The sequence below is a fragment of the Stigmatopora argus genome, chromosome 19, assembly GCF_051989625.1.
Source record: "Stigmatopora argus isolate UIUO_Sarg chromosome 19, RoL_Sarg_1.0, whole genome shotgun sequence".
Classification (NCBI taxonomy): domain Eukaryota; kingdom Metazoa; phylum Chordata; class Actinopteri; order Syngnathiformes; family Syngnathidae; genus Stigmatopora; species Stigmatopora argus.
In genome coordinates, this window is record NC_135405.1 from 1,921,208 (window position 1) to 1,933,555 (window position 12,348).

Sequence of the window (12,348 nt, forward strand, 5' to 3'; positions counted from 1 at the left end):
CAAGTGAGGTCAGCAGAGTGGAGATGGGCTTGTTCCGTCAGAAGCCTAGGATGGGTGTTCAGGATGGCGCCACGGTTTTGGAGACATTCAGCGCCTAGTTTCACCGCTCGCGGAGTCTGGACGCTATAACAAACAGGCAAACACAGAAATCAATATATAGTAATGATAAATAATCACTAAATAGTAATGATAAATAAATAACCATGAAATAGTAATAGATAGATTAGTGGTCAAAATAATAAATGCTAAGTAGTTTAAGTAGTAGTAATAAATCTTGATTAGGTCTTAGGTGCAGAACTCGAGTTGTGTATGGTGACAGTTCTTGGGAAGAAACTCCGAGTCTCTGCAGTTATTTGTCCGTTTGTATTCACAGAGTTCTGTCAGTTTTTGTCAGTTGTCAAACGTTTGCCTCTACCTCTCACCTCTCATGCGCTTGCCCTTCAATAACAAGAGAAAATATTGTTTTGTATGTTATTCATTTTAATGGTTTAATTTTAAAAAAAAAATCTTGTTTTCCTCTTTTTTGTTTTTCACATCTTTCATACAAAATTGGTACAATTTTATCATTTGAGGACAGTAGAACAAATTAGAGAATTTACTCGTGTCTACTTGAAAAATCCACGTTACAAAACTTACTTCTGGAACAAATTTATTTGTTATTAGAGGTACCACTATTTGCATTTATTATGCGACCAACTGACTATTTTCTGTCTTCTCTTTCCTGCACAGAGTTCTCAGCTATTTCTGATGATGGAAACAAGAACTTGCATTTAAACAAAGAAAATAAATATCCAGGCTGTCCTCTTAAAAATGAAAATCAGGACTTGGAGGACAAACAATCAGGACTGCCTTCCAATATTTCTGACACTGAGCAAGAGGAAGAGGATATTCTAACTGGAACTGAGGACGCAAAATCACCTAATGCAACCAAGTGTCTAAAGGTGGCCGAAAAACTCAGACATACAGAAAATCTTTTGAAGAACAAATCAAAAGTAACATGTCTCTCTTCAGAAGAAAAGACTACAACAGGAAATGTATCAACACAAAGTCCTGGTAACAACAGTCGTTTTAAAACAGTTTGTCCAACATCATCCAAGGCTTCTTTTTCAACAATAGAAGAAGTAATGGAAATGTTCACATCAGTTCGCTTGGAAATCCGAAGGAAATACATGAAGCTTCACAAAACATTTCCAAGGAAAAGTTTCTGTGGTGTGATGGAGAACTTTAGGGAGTCTTTTTTGGAATTTTTGGATGGGGCCCATTTTGGTCAAATATGCTGTCAAGCTATGGATCTGAAATCAAAGCTGAAAGTATTAATAGTATCGGTTTTTGACAAAGTAGCTGACAATGGCATTGTGAAGCGTATCTTTGAGCAACAAGCTGTTGACCTGAAACAAAAGTTGTGGGTCTTTGTAGATAATCAGGTTGACTTTTTGCTCAAGGATATCTACATGACTTTGAAAAGCTTTTGTAGTCCAGCACAGACATTACCTGAAGAAAAGATGCATGAAACTGAAAAACTTTTCAGACATCCTTATAAGAGAACGCAATCTCTAAAAGATTTAAAGGCTCCATTAATTACTCTGAATCAACTGAAACCCCTTGGTGCTCCTTATAAAACAGGTCTCGGTAGTAGAGGCAAAGACATAAGAATTGACCCCACAGAAAATGAAAAAAAAAAAAAACACACACAAAATGATATTGATAATGATTCACGAGTTGATCATTCTCCTCGTGAGCCGTCAATCTCAGGGAAACACAAAATGACTGCTTTTGTAGCCTCTCAAAGCACATCAGTGTTTGAAAAAAGTGACTTTGAACTACTTACAGAGCAACAAGCTACTAGTTTGACATTTAACCTGGTAAGAGATTCTCAAATGGGAGAAATATTTAAGTGTCTCCTGCAAGGGGCTGACTTGCTTGAAACCAATGAAAAAAGAGGTGAGAGCACATTATGGGCTCTAGAAACTCCAAAAAAGAATGCGGAACGAGTCCTCAGCATGACAACCACAAATAAATTTTACTCCTCTCAATTTCTTTCCCCAACCAAATTAAATTCTCCCAAACATGTTGGTACAAAGTCCAGCATTTCTCTTCAGAAGATGACACCACAGGCCCAAGCTCATTTAAAACCAAATCTTGCTTTATTTGATGAAAGCTGCCTACTTGAGATCCCATCTGAGAATCAAGTAACACTACAATCCAGCATTTTATCACAGTGTAATCCTTGTATTCTATCTGAAGATCTTGCGGTTTCCCTTACTATTCCATCACCACTAAAGTCTGAAAGCCACTTGAGCTTTCTCCAACCATCTGGCATCCATCCTATATCCACTCCTGATAGTGTCATCAGTGCTCATATTGGTGAGGATGCTCTTCTAGATGGTGAAGATGCTACTGAAGAAAACATCCACCTGGCTCTTGACACAGACAACTCCAGCCTTGGATCTAGCAACAGCAGGCCCTCAGAGACAGTTGTCAATAATTTTGTATTGAAGCCAGAATTGCCAATGCATGCACTAGTGATGGAAAAGTCCAATAAACATTTCATTTTGAAGATCCGTCAGGGGATCACTCTTTCCAAAGAAGAAAGCTCATATGAGGCAGTAAGCGAGGATAATCAAATTGAAAAATATGTTGCAGTTCAGAAAAGTCAAGAAAAACATTTGTTGGACAAAATGCATAAATATTCTTCCCCATCTAAAGTAATATCTTCAGAATACAGTGTGTCTGAACATTCAAAATGCCCTTTGATATGTCAAAATGCGTCCATTGATATCCGTTCAACTAAAGATTTGAGAATTAAAAAAAACCCTGTGCGCTCGGAGCCTTTGTCTCTTAACTCAGAGGTTTGGGAGAGAGATGACTTACACAATGTTATGGATTCTTCAAAAATTACTCATTCCAACGAAACCTTTTTAAAATCCCGTCATCATTCATCTGGACACACCATCAAAGCCCCCAGTCTGGATGATGAAAACCCCAAGCCACCCTTCAATATGAGTAACGACAGTCCAAATCCCCTGTGTCAAACAAGAGCTATTTCTTCTGATTCACAAACAAGATCAAGTTCTTGCAAACTGTCGGTTCAACGAAAAAGTCAATGCCAAAGGACAAAATGGAAAAGCCAAAATGTTCCAAACCTTTCTCACTTGGAGGGAGAATTGGAGAGACCAGCGGGATATAAAACTGTAAAGAAACTCACAGAAAAAGATAAGCCTTGTGAGAAAAGTCAAAAACGGAAATATCACCATGAGCAATCAAAAAATAAGCGAACAAGAAGAGATCAAGATTATTGTATTGAAGACATTGCCATTAGCTCCAAAAATGATGTTGAACCACAATCCTTGTCTTCATCCCCAAATAGTTTGTCTGCCATGAATGTCATCAAGAAAAAAGGAGCTTTGGTGATGGCATGGACCAGGTCAGTATCTAATATCATTGCACACATACAGTAAAACACATTGTTGAAGCCAGATGTTAATATTTACTGTGGAAAAACAGCGATTTCATCTCTTGTCTCACAATCTGAAGTGAAATCAGACTAAATTCCTGTTGCAGGTTACTCAGGTTTACCAAAATTATCAAATTTAATGAGAGAGAGGCGGGGTGAGTTGGGGAGAGGGAGAGAGCGAGGGAGAACTTAACCGTATGTGACCATCTTTAACCAGTTTAGATCACGTTTGGCAGAACATTGAAAAACATACTGTTTTTATAGAGAAAAATTATCAACAGTTTAAACATTTTCTGAATTCAAAAAAAAACTATGACATACATCTGTACTAACCTTTCCAAAATTTCAAAGTCATGATGAAAACTTTGAACGAATCTTCAGTTTGTATAGTCAGAAGTTATATAATGTCCAGATTTTGAGTTTTGAAAAAATAATTTGAAAAATTTCACAGTTGGACCCTTTCATCCTTCAATTACTTTAAAAACTGCCTTTGGAGAAAAGTGTTTGGAGTGTTTGGACACTCCTTTCCCTTTAAAGTATTAATTTAATCAATATCCATACACTCGGTGGCCAGGTGGATGAGTGATTCGCCTGTCAGCCAGGTGGATGATTGGTTAGCCCATCAGCCTCAGAGCCCCGAGATTGAGGGTTCAATCCCAGGTATGGAGCCTCCAGTGTGAAGTTTTCATGTTAGCCCCGGACTTGCGTGGGGTTTCCTCTGGTACTCAGGTTTCCGCCCACACCCCAAAAACATGCATGGTATGTTGGTTGAACACTCCAAATCACCCCTAGGTATGAGTGTGAATATCCAGTTGTCTGTCTCCCTGTGCCCTGTGATTGACTGGCCACCAATCCAGGGTGTCCATGCTTGGTACTCGTAGTTAGCTGGTATATGCTTCGGCACCCCCTCGGCCCTTGTGAGGATAATCGGTATGGATAATGAATGAATGAATCCATAATTTCTGGATGTGGCAACAAATAATACGTTTTTTTTTGAAAATATGTACTGTCACCAATGCAGTGATGCCTTCTAGTTATATTCTCTTTTGGTAGTTATGCAAGTCCACCAAAAAAGGAGAATGCGTATGATTGTTGTCTAACATTTTTTTTTTGACCAAAATAAACCAAATCAGAATTTAGTACGACAGAAAGAACAATCTTTAAAGCAACCAATCTGGCCAGTTTAGATAGCACACAATGCCAGTGGCTCAGCCAATGAGACTTTTGTATGCCCCAGTACCAATATAATGGCATGGTGTGCATGCCTTGTTCTAGGATTACTTTAAAGTTGTGTTTTCCTCCAACCATTTTGAACTGGGCAGCTCTTTTTACAATAGAAAAATCACAACACCTCACATAAAAAAATCAATGTCACAACTACTGTTGCACATCTAGTACCTTGAGTTGTCCTGGGACCAAAGGGTGAGTCCCTGTCCACTGTCGAAGTACCCTTGGGCAAGGAACTGAATCCTAATTTGCCCCCCAGTTAGTTGACAGGGTCTTGCATGGCCACAGCATCATTGGTATTTGAAAGTTAAGGTGAATGGGTGGTAATGTAAAGCGCTTTCGACATGGTAAAAACAGGTAGATAAATGTTCTCTCCATTTACCAAAAACATTGATTAAAAAAGTTTGTGTCTACAGAAAACCCACGCAAGCCCGGCAATAACATACAAACTCCACACAAAAAGGTCCAAACTTGGGATTGAACCCTTGATCTCAGATCAGTGAGGCTGAGGCGCTAACCACTGGACCACCATGCTGCCTCAATAACAATACATAAGATTAAAGTATTAAGAAATCAATAATAATAATAAAATTCCATGGTCAGTCTTCTAAACTAAGAATAGTTACAAAATACAAGTTTAAAAGTAACCCAAGTGGTGCAAGTTTGAAGAAGAAAGCAGAGCCCACCAAACATCTGAGTGAATTCTCTAGACAATGGGTGTCAAACCGATTCCAAGAAAGGGCCAGGTGGGTGCAGGTTTTCCTACCAACCAATAAAAATGTCACCATGGCACCAATCTGTTCTCTTTCAACTGTACTTAGTTGATTGCAGGTAGGTGCTACTTGCCTCACCAGAAACCTAATTGGTCCAACTGCCTTTGTTGTTTCAGTTGGAAGGAAAACCTGCACCCACTTGGCCCTTTGTGGAATGGGTTTGACAGCTGTGGTGTAGACCTTGCTCATGATAATAACAACCAAGATCACCAACTAAGACCAAAAATTAGTGTGGGCCTTTTATGAGAAAGGGGGTTGATTGTAAAAGTGACAAATTTTTTCCCAAGGAATATGTTGTTTTTGATATTGTTGCCAGTGTTAGGAAAACCTCTTTCTTTTAAATTATTATTTTCTCGCATGTATTTTTCGCAAAAAAAGAGATGACTTGAATCGAGGGTACGGCTTATATGCGCAAAAATTAGACTTGACATGCACAAAACTGCAAGGTGACAAGGTCGAAACGCTATAACCCAAGACAATGCAGCCAATTTTTTTCAAAATAGAGAAAAGATTAACAGATAAAACGTTTAACAAAATTTATTTTGACGTCCATGAATGACATTCAAGAAAAAAAAGTATCTTGCATAAAATGTGAAAAAAAACTCACTTACTTATTTATGCCTGCCATTGCTCGCTCAGGGCGTCGTCATCTTAACTAGGGATGACAAACTAGACTGCTACGAACACACTTCCTAGTTGTACTGCTCACATGACTTCCTTTTTGTCTACGTGCAGGCAACACCCTATAGGGATGTGGAATCCAGCAGACGATCGTTTGGATTCATACAGTATCTAAGATGCAATGCGCGAGTACTTTTCTTAAGATTTTCCCTTCAAAGTAAAACATTAGTACTCCCTATTAAAACCATGAATTTCGAGGTGAAAATTGTGAATCATACGAGAGATATTGTAAAATTCTACGATTTTAAGGGTACGGTTTATACGCGGAGGCAGCTAATATGCGAGAAAATACGGTAATTTAGATATGTGCAAAAAGTTTTTCGACATAAAATGTAGTAAGCATCCTAAGTTAACAATGCCCAAATATTTGTGACACGTTATGCTTCAGAGATGAAGATCGAGCTATCCTTGTTCAACTGAAAAGAAAAGGTGCTTCCCGCAAAACATTTGCTTCCCTGTCGGATATGCTGAAAAAAACACCAGAACAGGTAAATTTTATTTTTCTTTTCACCAACAAAATGTACTTAAACTGTACAGTCCTATGCAGACAAGGATGCTTTGTATTATTAACTAGTATGTTCAGGTATTGGACAGTATCAGATTTTGTCACAAGATTGAACCTGATCCAATCATGGTGTGTGTTTTCAGTACTGCTTTTTCTACTGCAGTGAATGAAACCACTAGGCAAACATGTTGGCTGAGTGGGACAGATTGATGATGGTAACAGAGCATTGTGTAAAGCAAGAGCATTTCTTGAAGAGGTTCCACCAGGGCACACTTTAATACTAAAATTATAGTTTTCATTAAATGGTTACATCATTTCTTGCATTACATTTAATGGATGAAAAATTATGGCTCTGGATGGGTATTGGCAAACATCTTTGAAAAAATCGGATCAGATTGGAAGTTAAACAATAAATCGGCATCAGGGGCACGAGACTCTACAAGGTGTCTGTCCCGTCCGTTAACACGGGAAATGTGAGGTCTCTGCCCAACAGTGTGAGTAAAAGAAGAGCACCCTCCTGATGTTCACTGACTTGCGGCAGAATTCACTCAACTCTGGATTTGCTAATATTTCCCTTCGTCAGAGTAGACCGGGGCATGAGAGAGTGCTGAAAAGAAGGGATGAGGGATTTTAATCTACTACATTATTGAGACCTGGTGTAATGTTGGACATGTTAGCATTATACATTAGCTCTGCACTAAGGACCTTGAACTGTTGGCTGTGGCCACCTTCAGCTGATGCTGCTGCAGCCTGTGAGCTGTCCCAGCTGCAAACGGCTTGCCCTTTCCCTCTGGTCATTATCTCAGGAGGCTTTCATCATACAGTTGTGGTCAAAAGTTTACATACACTTGTGAAGAGCATAATGTCATGGCTCTCTTGAGTTTCCAGTTATTTCTACAACTCTGATTTTTCTCTGGAGTGATTGGAACAGAAACTTTGTCACAAAAACATTCATGAAGTTTGGTCCTTTTATGACTTAATGATGGGTGAACAGAAAAAAGTGATCAAATCTACTGGGTCAAAAATATACATACAGCAGCGCTAATATTTGGTAACATGTCCCTTGGCCATTTTCACTTCAATTAGGCACTTTTGGTAGCCATCCACAAGCTTCTGGCAAGCTTCTGGTTGAATCTTTGACCACTCCTCTTGACAGAATTTGTGCAGTTCAGTTAAATTTGATGGCTTTCTGACATGGACTTGTTTCTTCCGCATTTTCCACATGTTCTCAATGGGGTTTAAGTCAGGACTTTGGAAAGGCCATTCGAAAACCTTAATTCTAGCCTAATTTAGCCATTCCATTACCACTTTTGATGTGTGTTTGGGGTCATTGTCCTGTTGGAACACCCGACTGCACCCATGACCCAATCTTCGGCCTGATGACTTTAGGTTATCTAGAAGAATTTGAAGGTACCGTAATTACTCGAATATAACACGCAGATTTTTGCTATATAATTAATTCCAATAGTTGGGGGTGCGTGTTATAATCAATAACTAATTTTTATTTTTATTTTTTTTTTGTCTCTTGTTACATGGCCCTTAGCCTGGTGCTTTTTCTTGACAAATAAATTGAATTGAAATTGAATTGAATAAAATAAATTACAAATTTGCGATCGAAAAAAGCATTGTCAAACTCACTTTGACGCACGGATTTTACGTCATCTCGTAGAGCCGACGCACGGATTTTACGTCATCTCGTGAAGCCGACGCACGGATTTTACGTCATCTCGTAAAGCCGAGACCACCACTGCCCCCCTCTAGCCTCGTACCCGTCTCAGTTCACCCTCTCTCAGTTCAGTGTTATAATCAATAACTAAAATAAATTACAAATTTTCGATCGAAAAAAGCATTGTCAAACTCACTTTGACGCACGGATTTTACGTCATCTCGTAAAGCCAATCGGATGATGTGTTGTGGGAGGAAGAGGAAGATTTTTTTGGCCCAAAATTACCTGCGTGTTATATTCGAGTAATTACGGTAATCCTCCTTCTTCATTATCCCATTTACTCTCTGTAAAGCACCAGTTCCATTGGCAGCGAAACAGCCACACAGCATAATACTACCACTACCGTGCTTGATGGTAAGCATGGTGTATTTGGGGTTAAAGGCCTCACCTTTTCTCCTCCAAACATATTGCTGGGCATTGTGGCCAAACAGCTCGATTTTTGTTTCGTCTGACCACAGAACTTTCCTCCAGAAGGTCTTATCTTTGTCCATGTGATCAGCAGCAAACTTCAGTCGAGCCTTAAGGTGCCGCTTTTGGAGCAAGGGCTTCCTTCTTGCACGGCAGCCTCTCGTCCAGGGAGATGCAAAACACGCTTAACTGTGGATACTGACACCTGTGTTCCAGCAGCTTCTAATTCTTGGCAGATCTGCTTTTTGGTGATTCTCGGTTGAATCTTCACCCTCCTGACCCATTTTCTCTCAGCAGCAGGTGATAGCTTGCGTTTTCTTCCTGATCGTGGCAGTGACAAATCAGTGCCGTGCACTTTATACTTACAAACAACTGTTTGCACTGTTGCTCTTGGGACCTGCAGCTGCTTTGAAATGGCTCCAAGTGACTTTCCTGACTTGTTCGAGTCAAGGATTCGGTTTTTCAGATCCATGCTGAGCTCCTTTGACTTTCCCATTGTAGCGTTTGTGGGCATTTGCATCCAATGAGCCCTATTTAAATGGCCTCAGAGAAGTCACCAGCTGTAGTCACTCATAATCACTCAAGAAGTTAAGAGGCCATGCTATGAAGCTCATTTCACTGACACAACTTTCTAAGTCACCAAAAATGCTAATTCATGTTGCTGTATGTATATTTCTGACCCATCAGATTTGATCACTTTTTCTGTTAACCCATAATAAAGTCATAAAAGAACCAAACTTCATACATGTTTTTTGTGACAAAGAAGTATATGTTCCAATCACTCTATCAGAGAAAAATCAGAGTTGTAGAAATAACTGGAAACTCAAGAGAGCCATGACATTATGTTCTTCACAAGTGTATGTAAACTTTTGACCACAACTGTGTCACTCTCCCCACATTCTTCCAGTATTATTTATTTATTTTACTGTTTTTCAGATAGAATTGTGTATTTTTTTCCACTTATCACTTTTGCAAAAAGTATACAAACTTCCAATAATGCATTGATTCATTTTTAAAAACTCATTTTCCAATTTTGGATACAGGAAATGTGGATATTAAAGGCATTGTCGTATTGGTCCGATCTCAAGTGGAAAACTGACAGACTTTTAAGTGTTAGGAGCGGGCCAGAAAGCACTGACAACTCTAGGGCTTCATGACGACAAGAATTTGCGTTTTAAGCACTCTTTAAACCAAAACTTGAAAAATCTGACCAAACAGATTTTGTGTAATGTAAAGAAACTCAACAATGTGCCCTTACACCACATTTAAATTTCATCGTGCTTCCACTGTATTGGATGGTCGCATTTCCAAGTTTAAGAAAGTGTTCTGGCTGGGTTCTTTTTTATTCGTTGTCATGTGAAGGGTTCCCACACAAAGTAAATGCAATTGCACAAAGAAAGGTGACAGTAGGCCAATGGGTGTTTGATTAGATAGGCAGCGCTCTATGCTGTTGCACGATACATTTTCAGAGAATAGGTAGTGGATTTTAGTCTGGGAATCACAGAAATATAAATCCTTGTGCCTATTCACACTTTTTCATGCCCTTGTTATTCATCAATTTTGTTCTCCCGTTCAACCATACTGTTCCATGCTAAAGTTTAAGCATTGTGGTATTCCTGTATGTCTAACATTTTCCACGACACTCTAAGGTGAATTGGATAAATAAGTCATTAAAATTTAAAAATGTTGACAAACCTTTTTGTTGTTGTTGTGCCTTCCAGATTTCTCAGAGATTTTACCAGCTCATGAATCTCCTCAAGAAACAGGGCAGTATGAATACCTGATCACCCAAGTTTTCATTTTTTTTTATTTTCAATCTACAAGAGTAGTGTATGTAAAACATATATGCAGGTGTCATATCAGTTGTATGACACTGTTTAAATGTAAAATCTGAATCTTTCAATCCTAAACTAAAATGCAACAATCCACCCTATCTTTAAATTTTACATGTCAAATGTATAAACATTATTTGTGTATGTAAATGGTCACATTCTTCCTCAACGAGAAATGTATAGCAATAATCACAAAATAGACTAGTGATTAATCAATCAATCTTTTTTATGAATGGTTCCCGCAGACCCCAATGCATCATTTTTCTTTGCTCTTGCTGTTGTACATGTACACAAATCAATTAGTTTTAGGACAGTTGCAAAAACTTAGTAATTCTTGTCACAACTTATAAACTAGCAATACCTCAACTAATTTGTTGCATTTCACTGTATTTGTAAAAATCCTTTGTTTTGCACAAGAGTGCCTTTTTTGCTCGAGTGGCCGTACAAAAAGCATTTTAAGGCGTTTTGTTAAGTACAAAAACACAAAATTCACAACTAACTAATGTGTATAGTGTATTGGTTGAAATAAAGTTTTGTTCATTTTTGTGCCTTTTTTTGTATTTCTTTCATTACAACATTGCACTATTAAGCTCACAGTTACAACCATTAGGTTTTTTGTCTCCAACAAGTATCAATAAGAGTATGAAGTTCAGTCTTCCGTTCATTCTAAATCATCTCATCTTATTTTCTGAACCGCTTTGTCCTCACTAGGGTCGTGGGGGGTGCTGGAGCCTATCCCACCAGACTTTGGGCCAGAGGTGGGGAACACCCTGAATTGGTGGCCAGCCAATCGCAGGGCAAAAGGAAACAAACAACCCTTCACGCTCACACTCATACCTATGGGCAATTTAGAGTGTCCAATCAGCCTACCATGCATGTCTTTGGAATGTGGGAGGAAACCGGAGTACCCGGAGAAAACCCATGCAAGCCCGGGGAGAACATGCAAACTCCACACAGGTGGACCGACCTGGATTTGAACCCAGGTCCCCCACTGTGAGGGTGACGCACTAACCACTCAGCCGCCGGGTTGCCCCCATCCAAAATCATGGGATTTAAAAATAAAAAACTAAATGTATGCACAGGGGAGTGCCTCTAGTCCAGACCTGGGCAACCTGGTCCTCGAGGGCCGCTGTGGGTGCAGGTTTTTGTTCCAACCGATCCAGCACAGACCGTTTAACTAATTAGATTTCTGCTGAAACAAGAAGCATCTGATAGCAATCCACTGATCGCACTTCTAAGATACTGATTGGTGGAAAGGTTTCCTCTTATGGGTGGGAAGGAAAACCTACACCCATTGCAGCCCTTTGTGGAATTAATTGCCCAGACCTGTTTTAGTCAAGGGTTCCCCTTCTAGAAAATATCTTACTGCCATTTCAAATAAATTTCCCCAGAATATCTTAAGCAAAGGTCGGAGAAAAAACAAGAGTTGTACACATACATTTACATATGTTAAGATGGTTTAATTATTCCAAATATTGACAAATCTAGTGCTAGTGACCTAGTCTAGTGCTAGCAAAACAAGAAGGAAGCCCTTGCTCCAAAAGCAGCACCTTAAGGCTCGACTGAAGTTTGCTGCTGATCACATGGACAAAGACAAGACCTTCTGGATGAAAGTTCTGTGGTCAGACGAAACAAAAATTGAGCTATTTGGCCATAATGCCCAGCAATATGTTTGGATGAGAAAAGGTGAGGCCTTTAACCCCAAGTACACCATGCCTACCGTCAAGCATGGTGGTGGTAGT

At 39.2% G+C, this 12,348-nt stretch overlaps 1 protein-coding gene across 4 annotated transcripts in view; it reads left to right on the forward strand.

The window, feature by feature from the left end:
• The window catches only part of casp8ap2 (caspase 8 associated protein 2), a 42,031-nt gene extending 30,876 nt beyond the window's left edge, over positions 1-11,155 (forward strand). For all 4 annotated transcript variants that reach the window (XM_077586863.1, XM_077586864.1, XM_077586862.1 and 1 more), the window contains 3 exons: positions 730-3,424; positions 6,524-6,623; positions 10,496-11,155. In XM_077586863.1, coding sequence (XP_077442989.1) covers positions 730-3,424; positions 6,524-6,623; positions 10,496-10,558 — 2,858 coding nt within the window. In that variant the 3' untranslated portion in view covers positions 10,559-11,155. The remainder of the gene's footprint in view (positions 1-729; positions 3,425-6,523; positions 6,624-10,495) is intronic.
• The last annotated feature ends 1,193 nt before the right edge of the window (positions 11,156-12,348 follow it).